The following is a 20,199-nucleotide window of genomic DNA, read 5'->3' on the forward strand; positions in this document are numbered from 1 at the left end:
GAGACACCGGTCAGTGTACAGATCTCCCCCTGAGAGAGAGTGACTGATAGACACCCGTCAATGTACAGATCTCCGCCCGAGAGAGAGGGACTGAGAGACACCGGTCAGTGCACAGATCTCCCCCCGAGAGAGAGGGACTGAGAGACACCGGTCAGTGTACAGATCTCCCCTCAGAGAGAGGGACTGAGAAACACCGGTCAGTATATAGATCTCCCTCTGAGAGAGAGGGACTGAGAGACACTGGTCAGTGTACAGATCTCCCCCTGAGAGAGAGGGACTGAGAGACACCGGTCAGTGCACAGATCTGCCCCCGAGAGAGAGGGACTGAGAGACACCGGTCAGTGTACAGATCTCCCCCCAAGAGAGAGGGACTGAGAGACACCGGTCAGTGTACAGATTTCCCCGAGAGAGAGGGACTGAGAGACACCGGTCAGTGTAAAGATCTCCCCTGAGAGAGAGGGACTGAGAGAAACCGGTCAGTGTACAGATCTCCCCCCGAGACAGAGGGACTGAGAGACACCGGTCAGTGTACAGATCACCCCTGAGAGAGAGGGACTGAGAGACACCGGTCAGTGTACAGATCTCCCCCACAGAGAGAGGGACTGAGAGACACCAGTCAGTGTACAGATCTCCCCCTGAGAGAGTAGGACTGAGAGACTCCGGTCAGTGTACAGATCTCCCCTGAGAGAGAGGGACTGAGAGACACCGGTCAGTGTACAGATCTCCCCCTGAGAGAGAGGGACTGAGAGACACCGGTCAATGAACAGATCTCCCTCTGAGAGAGAGGGACTGAGAGACACCGGTCAGTGTACAGATCTCCCCTGAGAGAGAGGGACTGAGAGACACCGGTGAGTGTACAGATCTCCCCCTGAGAGAGAGGGACTGAGAGACACCGGTCAGTGTACAGATCTCCCCCTGAGAGAGAGGGACTGAGAGACACCGATCAGTGTACAGATCTCCCCCTGAGAGAGAGGGACTGAGAGACACCGGTGAGTGTACAGATCTCCCCCTGAGAGAGAGGGACTGAGAGACACCGGTCAGTGTACAGATCTCCCCCTGAGAGAGAGGGACTGAGAGACACCGGTCAGTGTACAGATCTCCCCCTAAGAGAGAGGGACTGAGAGACACCGGTCAGTGTACAGATCTCTCCACGAGAGAGAGGGACTGAGAGACACCGGTCAGTGTACAGATCTTCCCCTAAGAGTGAGGGAGTGTGAGACACCGGTTAGTGTACAGATCTGCCCCCGAGAGAGAGGAACTGAGAGACACCGGTCAGTGGACAGATCTCCCCCCCCAGAGAGAGGGACTGAGAGACACCGGACAGTGTTCAGATTTCCCCGAGAGAGAGGGACTGAGAGACACCGGTCAGTGTACAGATCTCCCCCTCAGAGAGAGGGACTGAGAGACACCAGTCAGAGTACAGATCTCCCCCTGAGAGAGTGGGACTGAGAGACTCCGGTCAGTGTACAGATCTCCTCCTGAGAGAGAGGGACTGAGAGACACCAGTCAGTGTACAGATCTCCCCCTGAGAGAGAGGGACCGAGAGACACCGGTCAGTGTACAGATATCCCCCTGAGAGAGAGGGACTGAGAGACACCGGTCAGTGTACAGATCTCCCCTGAGAGAGAGGGACTGAGAGACACCGGTCAGTGTACAGATCTCCCCCTGAGAGAGAGGGAATGAGAGACACCGGTCAGTATACAGATCTCCCCCTGAGAGAGAGGGACTGAGAGACACCGCTCAGTGTACAGATCTCCTCCTGAGAGAGAGGGACTGAGACACCGGTCAGTGTACAGATCTCCTCCTGAGTGACACCGGTCAGTGTACAGATCTCCACTGAGAGAGAGGGACTGTGAGACACTGGTCAGTGTACAGATCTCCCCCGAGAGAGAGGGACTGAGAAACACCGGTCGGTGTACAGATCTCCCCCCGAGACAGAGGGACTGAGAGACACTGGTCAGTGTGCAGATCTCCCCCTGAGAGAGAGGGACTGAGAGACAACGGTCAATGTAGATCTCCCCCTGAAAGAGAGGGACTGAGAGACACCGATCAGTGTACAGATCTCCCCCCGAGAGAGCGGGACTGAGAGACACCGGTCAGTGGACAGATCTCCCCCCCCAGAGAGAGGGACTGAGAGACACCGGACAGTGTTCAGATTTCCCCGAGAGAGAGGGACTGAGAGACACCGGTCAGTGTACAGCTCTCCCCCTGAGAGAGAGGGACTGAGAGACACAGGTCTATGTAGATCTCCCCCTGAAAGAGAGCGACTGAGAGACACCGATCAGTGTACAGATCTCCCCCCAAGAGAGAGGGACTGAGAGACACCGGTCAGTGTACAGATCTCCCCCTGAGAGTGAGGGACTGAGGGACACCGGTCAGTGTACAGATCTCCCCCTGAGAGAGAGGGACTGAGAGACACCGGTCAGTGTACAGATCTCCCCCTGAGAGAGAGTGACTGATAGACACCCGTCAATGTACAGATCTCCGCCCGAGAGAGAGGGACTGAGAGACACCGGTCAGTGCACAGATCTCCCCCCGAGAGAGAGGGACTGAGAGACACCGGTCAGTGCACAGATCTGCCCCCGAGAGAGAGGGACTGAGAGACACCGGTCAGTGTACAGATCTCCCCCCAAGAGAGAGGGACTGAGAGACACCGGTCAGTGTACAGATTTCCCCGAGAGAGATGGACTGAGAGACACCGGTCAGTGTAAAGATCTCCCCTGAGAGAGAGGGACTGAGAGACACCGGTCAGTGTACAGATCTCCCCCCGAGACAGAGGGACTGAGAGACACCGGTCAGTGTACAGATCACCCCTGAGAGAGAGGGACTGAGAGACACCGGTCAGTGTACAGATCTCCCCCACAGAGAGAGGGACTGAGAGGCACCAGTCAGTGTACAGATCTCCCCCTGAGAGAGTAGGACTGAGAGACTCCGGTCAGTGTAGAGATCTCCTCCTGAGAGAGAGGGACTGAGAGACACCGGTCAGTTTACAGATCTCCTCCTGAGAGACACCGGTCAGTGTACAGATCTCCCCTGAGAGAGAGGGACTGTGAGACACTGGTCAGTGTACAGATCTCCCCCGAGAGAGAGGGACTGAGAAACACTGGTCGGTGTACAGATCTCCCCCCGAGACAGAGGGACTGAGAGACACCGATCAGTGTACAGATCTCCCCCCGAGAGAGAGGGACTGAGAGACACTGGTCAGTGGACAGATCTCCCCCCCCAGAGAGAGGGACTGAGAGACACCAGTCAGTGTACAGATCTCCCCCTGAGAGAGAGGGACCGAGAGACACCGGTCAGTGTACAGATCTCCCCCTGAGAGACAGGGACTGAGAGACACCGCTCAGTGTAGAGATCTCCTCCTGAGAGAGAGGGACTGAGAGACACCGTTCAGTGTACAGATCTCCTCCTGAGAGACACCGGTCAGTGTACAGATCTCCCCTGAGGGAGAGGGACTGTGAGACACCGGTCAGTGTAAAGATCTCCCCCGAGAGAGAGGGACTGAGAGACACAGGTCAGTGTACAGATCTCCCCCGAGAGAGAGGGACTGAGAAACACTGGTCGGTGTACAGATCTCCCCCCGAGACAGAGGGACTGAGAGACACCGGTCAGTGTACAGATCTCCCCCTGAGAGAGAGGGACTGAGAGACACCGGTCAATGTAGATCTCCCCCTGAAAGAGAGGGACTGAGAGACACCGATCAGTGTAGAGATCTCCTCCTGAGAGAGAGGGACTGAGAGACACCGATCAGTGTACAGATCTCCTCCTGAGAGACACCGGTCAGTGTACAGATCTCCCCTGAGAGAGAGGGACTGTGAGACACTGGTCAGTGTACAGATCTCCCCCGAGACAGAGGGACTGAGAGACACCGGTCAGTGTACAGATCTCCCCCTGAGAGAGAGGGACTGAGAGACAACGGTCAATGTAGATCTCCCCCTGAAAGAGAGGGACTGAGAGACACCGATCAGTGTACAGATCTCCCCCCGAGAGAGAGGGACTGAGAGACACCGGTCAGTGGACAGATCTCCCCCCCCCCAGAGAGAGGGACTGAGAGACACCGGTCAGTGTACAGATCTCCTCCTGAGAGACACCGGTCAGTGTACAGATCTCCCCTGAGAGTGAGGGACTGTGAGACACTGGTCAGTGTACAGATCTCCCCCGAGACAGAGGGACTGAGAGACACCGGTCAGTGTACAGATCTCCCCCTGAGAGAGAGGGACTGAGAGACAACGGTCAATGTAGATCTCCCCCTGAAAGAGAGGGACTGAGAGACACCGATCAGTGGACAGATCTCCCCCCGAGAGAGAGGGACTGAGAGACACCGGTCAGTGGACAGATCTCCCCCCCCAGAGAGAGGGACTGAGAGACACCGGTCAGTGTACAGATCTCCTCCTGAGAGACACCGGTCAGTGTACAGATCTCCCCTGAGAGAGAGGGACTGTGAGACACTGGTCAGTGTACAGATCTCCCCCGAGACAGAGGGACTGAGAGACACCGGTCAGTGTACAGATCTCCCCCTGAGAGAGAGGGACTGAGAGACAACGGTCAATGTAGATCTCCCCCTGAAAGAGAGGGACTGAGAGACACCGATCAGTGTACAGATCTCCCCCCGAGAGAGAGGGACTGAGAGACACCGGTCAGTGGACAGATCTCCCCCCCCAGAGAGAGGGACTGAGAGACACCGGTCAGTGTACAGATCTCCCCCTGAGAGAGAGGGACTGAGAGACAACGGTCAATGTAGATCTCCCCCTGAAAGAGAGGGACTGAGAGACACCGATCAGTGTACAGATCTCCCCCCGAGAGAGAGGGACTGAGAGACACCGGTCAGTGGACAGATCTCCCCCCCGAGAGAGAGGGACTGAGAGACACCGGTCAGTGGACAGATCTCCCCCCCCAGAGAGAGGGACTGAGAGACACCGGTCAGTGTACAGATTTCCCCGAGAGAGAGAGACTGAGAGACACCGGTCAGTGTACAGATCTCCCCCTGAGAGAGAGGGACTGAGAGACACCGGTCTATGTAGATCTCCCCCTGAAAGAGAGCGACTGAGAGACACCGGTCAGTGTACAGATCTCCCCCCAAGAGAGAGGGACTGAGAGACACCCGTCAGTGTACAGATCTCCCCCTGAGAGTGAGGGACTGAGGGACACCGGTCAGTGTACAGATCTCCCCCGAGAGAGAGGGACTGAGGGACACCGGTCAGTGTACAGATCTCCCCCTGAGAGAGAGGGACTGAGAGACACCGGTCAGTGTACAGATCTCCCCCTCAGAGAGAGGGACTGAGAGACACCAGTCAGTGTACAGATCTCCCCCTGAGAGAGAGGGACCGAGAGACACCGGTCAGTGTACAGATCTCCCCTGAGAGAGAGGGACTGAGAGACACCGGTCAGTGTACAGATCTCCCCCTGAGAGAGAGAGACTGAGAGACACCGGTCAGTGTACAGATCTCCCCCTGAGAGAGAGGGACTGAGAGACACCGGTCAGTGTACAGATCTCCCCCTCAGAGAGAGGGACTGAGAGACACCAGTCAGTGTACAGATCTCCCCCTGAGAGAGAGGGACCGAGAGACACCGGTCAGTGTACAGATATCCCCCTGAGAGAGAGGGACTGAGAGACACCGGTCGGTGTACAGATCTCCCCCCGAGACAGAGGGACTGAGAGACACCGGTCAGTGTACAGATCTCCCCCTGAGAGACACCGGTCAGTGTACAGATCTCCCCCTCAGAGAGAGGGACTGAGAGACACCAGTCAGTGTACAGATCTCCCCCTGAGAGAGTGGGACTGAGAGACTCCGGTCAGTGTACAGATCTCCCCCTGAGAGAGAGGGACTGAGAGACACCGGTCGGTGTACAGATCTCCCCCTCAGAGAGAGGGACTGAGAGACACCAGTCAGTGTACAGATCTCCCCCTGAGAGAGTGGGACTGAGAGACTCCGGTCAGTGTACAGATCTCCCCCTCAGAGAGAGGGACTGAGAGACACCAGTCAGTGTACAGATCTCCCCCTGAGAGAGAGGGACCGAGAGACCCCGGTCAGTGTACAGATATCCCCCTGAGAGAGAGGGACTGAGAGACACCGGTCTGTGTACAGATCTCCCCCTGAGAGAGAGGGACTGAGAGACACCGGTCAGTGTACAGATCTCCCCCTGAGAGAGAGGGACTGAGAGACACCGGTCAGTGTACAGATCTCCTCCTGAGAGACACCGGTCAGTGTACAGATCTCCCCTGAGAGAGAGGGACTGTGAGACACTGGTCAGTGTACAGATCTCCCCCGAGATAGAGGGACTGAGAGACACCGGTCAGTGTACAGATCTCCCCCTGAGAGAGAGGGACTGAGAGACAACGGTCAATGTAGATCTCCCCCTGAAAGAGAGGGACTGAGAGACACCGATCAGTGTACAGATCTCCCCCCGAGAGAGAGGGACTGAGAGACACCGGTCAGTGGACAGATCTCCCCCCCCAGAGAGAGGGACTGAGAGACACCGGTCAGTGTACAGATTTCCCCGAGAGAGAGGGACTGAGAGACACCGGTCAGTGTACAGATCTCCCCCTGAGAGAGAGGGACTGAGAGACACCGGTCTATGTAGATCTCCCCCTGAAAGAGAGCGACTGAGAGACACCGGTCAGTGTACAGATCTCCCCCCAAGAGAGAGGCACTGAGAGACACCCGTCAGTGTACAGATCTCCCCCTGAGAGTGAGGGACTGAGGGACACCGGTCAGTGTACAAATCTCCCCCTGAGAGAGAGGGACTGAGAGACACCGATCAGTGTACAGATCTCCCCTCAGAGAGAGGGACTGAGAGACTCCGGTCAGTGTACAGATCTCCCCCTCAGAGAGAGGGACTGAGAGACACCAGTCAGTGTACAGATCTCCCCCTGAGAGAGAGGGACCGAGAGACACGGGTCAGTGTACAGATATCCCCCTGAGAGAGAGGGACTGAGAGACACCGGTCTGTGTACAGATCTCCCCCTGAGTGAGAGGGACTGAGAGACACCGGTCAGTGTACAGATCTCCCCCTGAGAGAGAGGGACTGAGAGACACCGGTCAGTGTAAAGATCCCCCCCTGAGAGAGAGGGACTGAGAAACACTGGTCGGTGTACAGATCTCCACCTGAGAGACACCGGTCAGTGTACAGATCTCCCCTGAGAGAGAGGGACTGTGAGACACTGGTCAGTGTACAGATCTCCCCCGAGAGAGAGGGACTGAGAAACACTGGTCGGTGTACAGATCTCCCCCTGAGACAGAGGGACTGAGAGACACCGGTCAGTGTACAGATCTCCCCCTGAGAGAGAGGGACTGAGAGACACCCGTCAGTGTACAGATCTCCCCCTGAGAGTGAGGGACTGAGAGACACCGGTCGGTGTACAGATCTCCCCGTGAGAGAGAGGGACTGAGAGACACCGGTCAGTGTACAGATCTCTCCCCGAGAGAGAGGGACTGAGAAACACTGGTCGGTGTACAGATCTCCTCCTGAGAGACACCGGTCAGTGTACAGATCTCCCCTGAGCGAGAGGGACTGTGAGACACTGGTCAGTGTACAGATCTCCCCCGAGAGAGAGGGACTGAGAGACACCGGTCAGTGTACAGATCTCCCCCTGAGAGAGAGGGACTGAGAGACACCGGTCAGTGTACAGATCTCCCCCTGAGAGAGAGGGACTGAGAGACACCGGTCAGTGTACAGATCTCCCTGAGAGAGAGGGACTGAGAGACACCGGTCAGTGTACAGATCTCCCCCGAGAGAGAGGGACTGAGAGACACCGGTCAGTGTACAGATCTGCCCCCGAGAGAGAGGAACTGAGAGACACCGGTCAGTGTACAGATCTGCCCCCGAGAGAGAGGAACTGAGAGACACCGGTCAGTGTACAGATCTCCCCCTGAGAGAGAGGGACTGAGGGACACCGGTCTGTGTACAGATCTCCCCCTGAGAGAGAGGGACTGAGAGACACCGGTCAGTGTACAGATCTCCCCCTGAGAGAGAGGGACTGAGAGACACCGGTCAGTGTACAGATCTCCCCCTGAGAGAGAGGGACTGAGGGACACCGGTCAGTGTACAGATCTCCCCCTGAGAGAGAGGGACTGAGAGACGCAGGTCAGTGTACAGATCTCCCCCTGAGAGAGAGGGACTGAGAGACACCGGTCGGTGTACAGATCTCCCCCTGAGAGAGAGGGACTGAGAGACACCGGTCAGTGTACAGATCTCCCCCTGAGAGAGAGGGACTGAGAGACACCGGTCAGTGTACAAATCTCCCCCTGAGAGAGAGGGACTGAGAGACACCGGTCAGTGTACAGATCTCCCCTGAGAGAGAGGGACTGAGAGACACCGGTCATGTACAGATCTCCCCCTGAGAGAGAGTGACTGATAGACACCCGTCAATGTACAGATCTCCGCCCGAGAGAGAGGGACTGAGAGACACCGGTCAGTGCACAGATCTCCCCCCGAGAGAGAGGGACTGAGAGACACCGGTCAGTGTACAGATCTCCCCTCAGAGAAAGGGAATGAGAAACACCGGTCAGAGTACAGACCTCCCCTGAGAGAGAGGGACTGAGAGACACCGGTCAAGGTACAGATCTCCCCCTGAGAGAGAGTGAGAGACACCGGTCAGTGTACAGATCTCCCCCAGAGAGAGAGGGACTGAGAGACACCGGTCAAGGTACAGATCTCCCCCTGAGAGAGAGGCACTGAGAGACACCGGTCAAGGTACAGATCTCCCCCTAAAAGAGAGCGACTGAGAGACACCGATCAGTGTACAAATCTCCCCTCAGAGAGAGGGACTGAGAAACACCGGTCAGAGTACAGACCTCCCCTGAGAGAGAGGGACTGAGAGACACCGGTCAGTGTACAGATCTCCCCCTGAGAGAGAGGGACTGAGAGACACCGGTTAGTGTACAGATCTCCCCCTGAGAGTGAGGGACTGAGAGACACCGGTCAGTGTACAGATCTCCCCCTGAGAGAGAGGGACTGAGAGACACCGGTCAGTGTACAGATCTCCCCCGAGAGAGAGGGACTGAGAAACACTGGTCGGTGTACAGATCTCCTCCTGAGAGACACCGGTCAGTGTACAGATCTCCCCTGAGAGAGAGGGACTGTGAGACACTGGTCAGTGTACAGATCTCCCCCGAGAGAGAGGGACTGAGAAACACTGGTCGGTGTACAGATCTCCCCCCGAGACAGAGGGACTGAGAGACACCGGTCGGTGTACAGATCTCCCCCTGAGAGAGAGGGACTGAGAGACAACGGTCAATGTAGATCTCCCCCTGAAAGAGAGGGACTGAGAGACACCGATCAGTGTACAGATCTCCCCCCGAGAGAGAGGGACTGAGAGACACCGGTCAGTGGACAGATCTCCCCCCCCAGAGAGAGGGACTGAGAGACACCGGTCAGTGTACAGATTTCCCCGAGAGAGAGGGACTGAGAGACACCGGTCAGTGTACAGATCTCCCCCTGAGAGAGAGGGACTGAGAGACACTGGTCAGTGTACAGATCTCCCCCTGAGAGAGATGGACTGAGAGACACCGGTCAGTGTACAGATCTGCCCCCGAGAGAGAGGAACTGAGAGACACCGGTCAGTGTACAGATTTCCCCGACAGAGAGGGACTGAGAGACACCCGTCAATGTACAGATCTCCGCCCGAGAGAGAGGGACTGAGAGACACCGGTCAGTGTACAGATCTCCCCTCAGAGAGAGGGACTGAGAGACACCGGTCAGAGTACAGACCTCCCATGAGAGAGAGGGACTGAGAGACACCGGTCAGTGTACAGATCTCCCCCTGAGAGAGAGGGACTGAGAGACACCGGTCAAGGTACAGATCTCCCCCTGAGAGAGAGGCACTGAGAGACACCGGTCAAGGTACAGATCTCCCCCTAAAAGAGAGCGACTGAGAGACACCGATCAGTGTACAGATCTCCCCTCAGAGAGAGGGACTGAGAAACACCGGTCAGAGTACAGACATCCCCTGAGAGAGAGGGGCTGAGAGACACCGGTCAGTGTACAGATCTCCCCCTGAGAGAGAGTGACTGAGAGACACCGGTTAGTGTACAGATCTCCCCCTGAGAGAGAGGGACTGAGAGACACCGGTCAGTGTACAGATCTCCCCCGAGAGAGAGGGACTGAGAAACACTGGTCGGTGTACAGATCTCCTCCTGAGAGACACCGGTCAGTGTACAGATCTCCCCTGAGAGAGAGGGACTGTGAGACACTGGTCAGTGTACAGATCTCCCCCGAGAGAGAGGGACTGAGAGACACCGGTCAGTGTACAGATCTCCCCCTGAGAGAGAGGGACTGAGAGACAACGGTCAATGTAGATCTCCCCCTGAAAGAGAGGGACTGAGAGACACCGATCAGTGTACAGATCTCCCCCCGAGAGAGAGGGACTGAGAGACACCGGTCAGTGGACAGATCTCCCCCCCCAGAGAGAGGGACTGAGAGACACCGGTCAGTGTACAGATTTCCCCGAGAGAGAGGGACTGAGAGACACCGGTCAGTGTACAGATCTCCCCCTGAGAGAGAGGGACTGAGAGACACTGGTCAGTGTACAGATCTCCCCCTGAGAGAGAGGGACTGAGAGACACCGGTCAGTGTACAGATCTGCCCCTGAGAGAGAGGGACGGAGAGACACCGGTCAGTGTACAGATCTCCCCCTGAAAGAGAGGGACGGAGAGACACCGATCAGTGTACAGATCTCCCCCCGAGAGAGAGGGACTGAGAGACACCGGTCAGTGTACAGATCTGCCCCCGAGAGAGAGGAACTGAGAGACACCGATCTATGTAGATCTCCCCGGGAGAGAGCGACTGAGAGACACCGATCAGTGTACAGATCTCCCCCTGAGAGTGAGGGACTGAGGGACACCGGTCAGTGTACAAATCTCCCCCTGAGAGAGAGGGACTGAGAGACACCGGTCAGTGTACAAATCTCCCCCTGAGAGAGAGGGACTGAGAGACACCGGTCAGTGTACAGATCTCCCCCTGAGAGAGAGTGACTGATAGACACCCGTCAATGTACAGATCTCCGCCCGAGAGAGAGGGACTGAGAGAAACCGGTCAGTGCACAGATCTCCCCCCGAGAGAGAGGGACTGAGAGACACCGGTCAGTGTACAGATCTCCCCTCAGAGAGAGGGACTGAGAAACACCGGTCAGAGTACAGACCTCCCCTGAGAGAGAGGGACTGAGAGACACCGGTCAGTGTACAGATCTCCCCCTGAGAGAGAGGGACTGAGAGACACCGGTCAAGGTACAGATCTCCCCCTGAGAGAGAGGCACTGAGAGACACCGGTCAAGGTACAGATCTCCCCCTAAAAGAGAGCGACTGAGAGACACCGATCAGTGTACAAATCTCCCCTCAGAGAGAGGGACTGAGAAACACCGGTCAGAGTACAGACCTCCCCTGAGAGAGAGGGACTGAGAGACACCGGTCAGTGTACAGATCTCCCCCTGAGAGAGAGTGACTGAGAGACACCGGTTAGTGTACAGATCTCCCCCTGAGAGAGAGGGACTGAGAGACACCGGTCAGTGTACAGATCTCCCCCTGAGAGAGAGGGACTGAGAGACACCGGTCAGTGTACAGATCTCCCCCGAGAGAGAGGAACTGAGAAACACTGGTCGGTGTACAGATCTCCTCCTGAGAGACACCGGTCAGTGTACAGATCTCCCCTGAGAGAGAGGGACTGTGAGACACTGGTCAGTGTACAGATCTCCCCCGAAAGAGAGGGACTGAGAAACACTGGTCGGTGTACAGATCTCCCCCCGAGACAGAGGGACTGAGAGACACCGGTCGGTGTACAGATCTCCCCCTGAAAGAGAGGGACTGAGAGACACCGATCAGTGTACAGATCTCCCCCCGAGAGAGAGGGACTGAGAGACACCGGTCAGTGGACAGATCTCCCACCCCAGAGAGAGGGACTGAGAGACACCGGTCAGTGTACAGATTTCCCCGAGAGAGAGGGACTGAGAGACACCGGTCAGTGTACAGATCTCCCCCTGAGAGAGAGGGACTGAGAGACACTGGTCAGTGTACAGATCTCCCCCTGAGAGAGATGGACTGAGAGACACCGGTCAGTGTACAGATCTGCCCCCGAGAGAGAGGAACTGAGAGACACCGGTCAGTGTACAGATTTCCCCGAGAGAGAGGGACTGAGAGACACCCGTCAATGTACAGATCTCCGCCCGAGAGAGAGGGACTGAGAGACACCGGTCAGTGTACAGATCTCCCCTCAGAGAGAGGGACTGAGAAACACCGGTCAGAGTACAGACCTCCCATGAGAGAGAGGGACTGAGAGACACCGGTCAGTGTACAGATCTCCCCCTGAGAGAGAGGGACTGAGAGACACCGGTCAGTGTACAGATCTCCCCCTGAGAGAGAGGGACTGAGAGACACCGGTCAGTGTACAGATCTCCCCCTGAGAGAGAGGGACTGAGAGACACCGGTCAAGGTACAGATCTCCCCCTGAGAGAGAGGCACTGAGAGACACCGGTCAAGGTACAGATCTCCCCCTAAAAGAGAGCGACTGAGAGACACCGATCAGTGTACAGATCTCCCCTCAGAGAGAGGGACTGAGAAACACCGGTCAGAGTACAGACATCCCCTGAGAGAGAGGGGCTGAGAGACACCGGTCAGTGTACAGATCTCCCCCTGAGAGAGAGTGACTGAGAGACACCGGTTAGTGTACAGATCTCCCCCTGAGAGAGAGGGACTGAGAGACACCGGTCAGTGTACAGATCTCCCCCTGAGAGAGAGGGACTGAGAGACACCGGTCAGTGTACAGATCTCCCCCTGAGAGAGAGGGACTGAGAGACACCGGTCAGTGTACAGATCTCCCCCGAGAGAGAGGGACTGAGAAACACTGGTCGGTGTACAGATCTCCTCCTGAGAGACACCGGTCAGTGTACAGATCTCCCCTGAGAGAGAGGGACTGTGAGACACTGGTCAGTGTACAGATCTCCCCCGAGAGAGAGGGACTGAGAAACACTGGTCGGTGTACAGATCTCCCCCCGAGACAGAGGGACTGAGAGACACCTGTCAGTGTACAGATCTCCCCCTGAGAGAGAGGGACTGAGAGACAACGGTCAATGTAGATCTCCCCCTGAAAGAGAGGGACTGAGAGACACCGATCAGTGTACAGATCTCCCCCCGAGAGAGAGGGACTGAGAGACACCGGTCAGTGGACAGATCTCCCCCCCCAGAGAGAGGGACTGAGAGACACCGGTCAGTGTACAGATTTCCCCGAGAGAGAGGGACTGAGAGACACCGGTCAGTGTACAGATTTCCCCCTGAGAGAGAGGGACTGAGAGACACTGGTCAGTGTACAGATCTCCCCCTGAGAGAGAGGGACTGAGAGACACCGGTCAGTGTACAGATCTGCCCCCGAGAGAGAGGAACTGAGAGACACCGGTCAGTGTACAGATTTCCCCGAGAGAGAGGGACTGAGAGACACCCGTCAATGTACAGATCTCCGCCCGAGAGAGAGGGACTGAGAGACACCGGTCAGTGCACAGATCTCCCCCCGAGAGAGAGGGACTGAGAGACACCGGTCAGTGTACAGATCTCCCCTCAGAGAGAGGGACTGAGAAACACCGGTCAGAGTACAGACCTCCCCTGAGAGAGAGGGACTGAGAGACACCGGTCAGTGTACAGATCTCCCCCTGAGAGAGAGGGACTGAGAGACACCGGTCAAGGTACAGATCTCCCCCTGAGAGAGAGGCACTGAGTGACACCGGTCAAGGTACAGATCTCCCCCTAAAAGAGAGCGACTGAGAGACACCGATCAGTGTACAGATCTCCTCCTGAGAGAGAGGGACTGAGAGACACCAGTCAGTGTACAGATCTCCCCCTGAGAGAGAGGGACCGAGAGACACCGGTCAGTGTACAGATATCCCCCTGAGAGAGAGGGACTGAGAGACACCGGTCTGTGTACAGATCTCCCCCTGAGAGAGAGGGTCTGAGAGACACCGGTCAGTATACAGATCTCCTCCTGTGAGACACCGGTCAGTGTACAGATCTCCCCCTGAGAGAGAGGGACTGAGCGACAGCGGTCAATTTACAGATCTCCCCCTGAGAGAGAGGGACTGAGAGACACCGGTCTATGTAGATCTCCCCCTGAAAGAGAGCGACTGAGAGACACCGATCAGTGTACAGATCTCCCCCCAAGAGAGAGGGACTGAGAGACACCGGTCAGTGTACAGATCTCCCCCTGAGAGTGAGGGACTGAGGGACACCGGTCAGTGTACAAATCTCCCCCTGAGAGAGAGGGACTGAGAGACACCGGTCAGTGTACAGATCTCCCCCTGAGAGAGAGTGACTGATAGACACCCGTCAATGTACAGATCTCCGCCTGAGAGAGAGGGACTGAGAGACACCGGTCAGTGCACAGATCTCCCCCCGAGAGAGAGGGACTGAGAGACACCGGTCAGTGTACAGATCTGCCCCCGAGAGAGAGGAACTGAGAGATACCGGTCAGTGTACAGATCTCCCCCTATGAGAGAGGGGCTGAGAGACACCGGTCAGTGTACAGATCTCTCCCCGAGAGAGAGGGACTGAGAGACACCGGTCAGTGTACAGATCTCCCCCTAAGAGAGAGGGAGTGTGAGACACCGGTCAGTATACAGATCTGCCCCCGAGAGAGAGGAACTGAGAGACACCGGTCAGTGTACAGATTTCCCCGAGAGAGAGGGACTGAGAGACACCGGTCAGTGTAAAGATCTCCCCCTGAGAGTGTGGGACTGAGAGACACCGGTCAATGTAGATCTCCCCCTGAGAGAGAGGGACTGAGAGACACCGATCAGTGTACAGATCTCCCCCCGAGAGAGAGGCACTGAGAGACACCGGTCAAGGTACAGATCTCCCCCTAAAAGAGAGCGACTGAGAGACACCGATCAGTGTACAGATCTCCCCTCAGAGAGAGGGACTGAGAAACACCGGTCAGGGTACAGACATCCCCTGAGAGAGAGGGGCTGAGAGACACCGGTCAGTGTACAGATCTCCCCTTGAGAGAGAGTGACTGAGAGACACCGGTTAGTGTACAGATCTCCCCCTGAGAGAGAGGGACTGAGAGACACCGGTCAGTGCACAGATCTCCCCCCGAGAGAGAGGGACTGAGAGACACCGGTCAGTGTACAGATCTCCCCCTGAGAGAGAGGGACTGAGAGACACCGGTCAGTGTACAGATCTCCCCCGAGAGAGAGGGACTGAGAAACACTGGTCGGTGTACAGATCTCCTCCTGAGAGACACCGGTCAGTGTACAGATCTCCCCTGAGAGAGAGGGACTGTGAGACACTGGTCAGTGTACAGATCTCCCCCGAGAGAGAGGGACTGAGAAACACTGGTCGGTGTACAGATCTCCCCCCGAGACAGAGGGACTGAGAGACACCGGTCAGTGTACAGATCTCCCCCTGAGAGAGAGGGACTGAGAGACAACGGTCAATGTAGATCTCCCCCTGAAAGAGAGGGACTGAGAGACACCGATCAGTGTACAGATCTCCCCCCGAGAGAGAGGGACTGAGAGACACCGGTCAGTGGACAGATCTCCCCCCCCAGAGAGAGGGACTGAGAGACACCGGTCAGTGTACAGATTTCCCCGAGAGAGAGGGACTGAGAGACACCGGTCAGTGTACAGATCTCCCCCTGAGAGAGAGGGACTGAGAGACACTGGTCAGTGTACAGATCTCCCCCTGAGATAGAGGGACTGAGAGACACCGGTCAGTGTACAGATCTGCCCCCGAGAGAGAGGAACTGAGAGACACCGGTCAGTGTACAGATTTCCCCGAGAGAGAGGGACTGAGAGACACCCGTCAATGTACAGATCTCCGCCCGAGAGAGAGGGACTGAGAGACACCGGTCAGTGCACAGATCTCCCCCCGAGAGAGAGGGACTGAGAGACACCGGTCAGTGTACAGATCTCCCCTCAGAGAGAGGGACTGAGAAACACCGGTCAGAGTACAGACCTCCCCTGAGAGAGAGGGACTGAGAGACACCGGTCAAGGTACAGATCTCCCCCTGAGAGAGAGGCACTGAGAGACACCGGTCAAGGTACAGATCTCCCCCTAAAAGAGAGCGACTGAGAGACACCGATCAGTGTACAGATCTCCTCCTGAGAGAGAGGGACTGAGAGACACCAGTCAGTGTACAGATCTCCCCCTGAGAGAGAGGGACCGAGAGACACCGGTCAGTGTACAGATATCCCCCTGAGAGAGAGGGACTGAGAGACACCGGTCAGTGTACAGATCTCCCCCTGAGAGAGAGGGACTGAGAGACACCGGTCAGTATACAGATCTCCCCCTGAGAGAGAGGGACTGAGAGACACCGCTCAGTGTACAGATCTCCTCCTGAGAGAGAGGGACTGAGAGACACCGGTCAGTGTACAGATCTCCTCCTGAGAGACACCGGTCAGTGTACAGATCTCCCCCTGAGAGAGAGGGACTGAGCGACAGCGGTCAATTTACAGATCTCCCCCTGAGAGAGAGGGACTGAGAGACACCGATCAGTGTACAGATCTCCCCCCAAGAGAGAGGGACTGAGAGACACCGGTCAGTGTACAGATCTCCCCCTGAGAGTGAGGGACTGAGGGACACCGGTCAGTGTACAAATCTCCCCCTGAGAGAGAGGGACTGAGAGACACCGGTCAGTGTACAGATCTCCCCCTGAGAGAGAGTGACTGATAGACACCCGTCAATGTACAGATCTCCGCCTGAGAGAGAGGGACTGAGAGACACCGGTCAGTGTACAGATCTCCCCCTGAGAGAGAGTGACTGATAGACACCCGTCAATGTACAGATCTCCCCCTGAGAGAGAGGGACTGAGAGACACCGGTCAGTGTACAGATCTCCCCCTGAGAGAGAGGGACTGAGAGACACCGGTCAGTGCACAGATCTCCCCCCGAGAGAGAGGGACTGAGAGACACCGGTCAGTGTACAGATCTCCCCCTGAGAGAGAGGGACTGAGAGACACCGGTCAGTGTACAGATCTCCCCCGAGAGAGAGGGACTGAGAAACACTGGTCGGTGTACAGATCTCCTCCTGAGAGACACCGGTCAGTGTACAGATCTCCCCTGAGAGAGAGGGACTGTGAGACACTGGTCAGTGTACAGATCTCCCCCGAGAGAGAGGGACTGAGAAACACTGGTCGGTGTACAGATCTCCCCCCGAGACAGAGGGACTGAGAGACACCGGTCAGTGTACAGATCTCCCCCTGAGAGAGAGGGACTGAGAGACAACGGTCAATGTAGATCTCCCCCTGAAAGAGAGGGACTGAGAGACACCGATCAGTGTACAGATCTCCCCCCGAGAGAGAGGGACTGAGAGACACCGGTCAGTGGACAGATCTCCCCCCCCAGAGAGAGGGACTGAGAGACACCGGTCAGTGTACAGATTTCCCCGAGAGAGAGGGACTGAGAGACACCGGTCAGTGTACAGACCTCCCCCTGAGAGAGAGGGACTGAGAGACACTGGTCAGTGTACAGATCTCCCCCTGAGATAGAGGGACTGAGAGACACCGGTCAGTGTACAGATCTGCCCCCGAGAGAGAGGAACTGAGAGACACCGGTCAGTGTACAGATTTCCCCGAGAGAGAGGGACTGAGAGACACCCGTCAATGTACAGATCTCCGCCCGAGAGAGAGGGACTGAGAGACACCGGTCAGTGCACAGATCTCCCCCCGAGAGAGAGGGACTGAGAGACACCGGTCAGTGTACAGATCTCCCCTCAGAGAGAGGGACTGAGAAACACCGGTCAGAGTACAGACCTCCCCTGAGAGAGAGGGACTGAGAGACACCGGTCAGTGTACAGATCTCCCCCTGAGAGAGAGGGACTGAGAGACACCGGTCAAGGTACAGATCTCCCCCTGAGAGAGAGGCACTGAGAGACACCGGTCAAGGTACAGATCTCCCCCTAAAAGAGAGCGACTGAGAGACACCGATCAGTGTACAGATCTCCTCCTGAGAGAGAGGGACTGAGAGACACCGGTCAGTGTACAGATCTCCCCCTGAGAGAGAGGGACTGAGAGACACCGGTCAGTGTACAGATCTCCCCCTGAGAGAGAGGGACTGAGAGACACCGGTCTGTGTACAGATCTCCCACTCAGAGAGAGGGACTGAGAGACACCAGTCAGTGTACAGATCTCCCCCTGAGAGAGAGGGACCAAGAGACACCGGTCAGTGTACAGATCTCCCCCTGAGAGAGAGGGACTGAGAGACACCGGTCAGTGTACAGATCCCCCCCTGAGAGAGAGGGACTGAGAGACACCGGTCAGTGCACAGATCTCCTCCTGAGAGAGAGGGACTGAGAGACACCGGTCAGTGTACAGATCTCCCCCTGAGAGAGAGGGACTGAGAGACACCAGTCAGTGTACAGATCTCCCCCTGAGAGAGAGGTACTGAGAGACACCAGTCAGTGTACAGATCTCCCCCTGAGAGAGAGGGACTGAGAGACACCGGTCAGTGTACAGATCTCCCCCTGAGAGAGAGGGACTGAGCGACACCGGTCAGTGTACAGATCTCCCCCTCAGAGAGAGGGACTGAGAGACACCGGTCAGTGTACAGATCTCCCCCTGAGAGAGAGGGACTGAGAGACACCGGTCAGTGTACAGATCTCCCCCTGAGAGAGAGGGACTGAGAGACACCGGTCAGTGTACAGATCACCCCCTGTGAGAGAGGGACTGAGAGACACCGGTCAGTGTAAAGATCTCCCCTGAGAGAGAGGGACTGAGAGACACCGGTCAGTGTACAGATCTCCCCTGAGAGAGAGGGACTGAGAGACACCGGTCAGTGTACAGATCACCCCCTGTGAGAGAGGGACTGAGAGACACTGGATCTCCCCCTGACGTTTGATTTGAAAGCCTGAGGACCTGTTACAAGATATTGAATAGGGGCTTTTATTTTTCAGCTCGATTATTGATATCTCTCTCTCTCCCTCTCTCCCTACTTCCTCCTTCTCCCCCTCTATTAACCCTCACATCTTGCCTCCCTCCTCTCCCTCTCCACCCCCCTCCAGAGCCCCCTCGGGTGAGTGTCTTCGCCCAGCCCTCGGGCACGGGTCCCCGGGTCCTGCTGGTGTGTGAGGCCAGCCAGTTCTTCCCGCTGGCCGCTGACTTCGCCTGGGTGGTGCGGGCCCCTGGGGACGATCCCGAGGCGGAGCCGGTCCCCGTCGAGCCGCTGCTTTTCGGCAGCCACCGGCGCAACCGGGACGGCACCTTCAACCTGTCGGCCGAGGTGGCCCTGGACGGCTGGCCGGAGGGCGACCCGCCCCCTCTCTACACCTGCCTGGTGACCCACCCGGGGCTGGAGGCCCCCCTCTCCGTCAGCATCCGGCCGTGGCCTCCCGCCGGTGAGTACGTGGGTCCTTCGGCTGGGAGGAGGGAGGGAGGGGGTTAACGGAGCGGGAAACTCGGAGATGCGCAGCGCACAGTTGTTCCGACCACTCTAGAAGCCGCCAGGAATTTCTAAGCTCCATGCACCCATCGAAAAGTCTCTGAAAAGACCCTATCGTATCCGCCTCCACCACCGTTCCCGGCAGCCCATTCCACACACTCTCCACTCTCTGAGTAAAAAACTCACCCCCGACATCTCCTCTGTACCTACTCCCCAGCACCTTAAACCTGTGTCCTCTTGTGGCAACCATTTCAGCCCCGGGGAAAAAGCCTCTGACTATCCACACGATCAATGCCTCTCATCATCTTACACACCTCTATCAGGTCACCTCTCATCCTCCGTCGCTCCGAGGAGAAAAGGCCGGGTTCACTCAACCTATTCTCATAAGGCATGCTCCCCAATCCAGGCAACATCCTTGTCAATCTCCTCTGCACCCTTTCTATGGCTTCCACGTCCTTCCTGTAGTGAGGCGACCAGAACTGAGCACAGGACTCCAAGTGGGGTCTGACCAGGGTCCTATATAGCTGCAACATTACCTAACTGGGTGGGGTGGGGGGGAGAGAGAGGGTTGATCCCCCCTTCCTGACCGTGGAGCAGCTGCACGTGACTGGGAGAGGGCGACCGGACGGGTCTAACTGGGTGGGGGGGAGAGAGAGGGTTGATCCCCCCTTCCTGACCGTGGAGCAGCTGCCCGTGACTGGGAGAGGGCGACCGGACGGGTCTAACTGGGTGGGGGGAGAGAGGGGGTTGATCCCCCCTTCCTGACCGTGGAGCAGCTGCCCGTGACTGGGAGAGGGCGACTGGACGGGTCTAACTGGGTGGGGGAGAGAGGGTTGATCCCCCCTTCC

General features: G+C 56.9%; 1 protein-coding gene across 1 annotated transcript in view; it reads left to right on the top strand.

The window, feature by feature from the left end:
* LOC132387045 (tapasin-related protein-like) overlaps positions 1-20,199 on the top strand; it is a gene marked incomplete at its 5' end in the record, with an annotated part of 83,634 nt that overhangs the window by 39,973 nt on the left and 23,462 nt on the right. Inside the window, one exon of the mRNA XM_059959420.1 lies at positions 18,975-19,307. Coding sequence (XP_059815403.1) covers positions 18,975-19,307 — 333 coding nt within the window. The remainder of the gene's footprint in view (positions 1-18,974; positions 19,308-20,199) is intronic.

Source organism: Hypanus sabinus, unplaced genomic scaffold, assembly GCF_030144855.1.
Source record: "Hypanus sabinus isolate sHypSab1 unplaced genomic scaffold, sHypSab1.hap1 scaffold_1493, whole genome shotgun sequence".
NCBI lineage: Eukaryota > Metazoa > Chordata > Chondrichthyes > Myliobatiformes > Dasyatidae > Hypanus > Hypanus sabinus.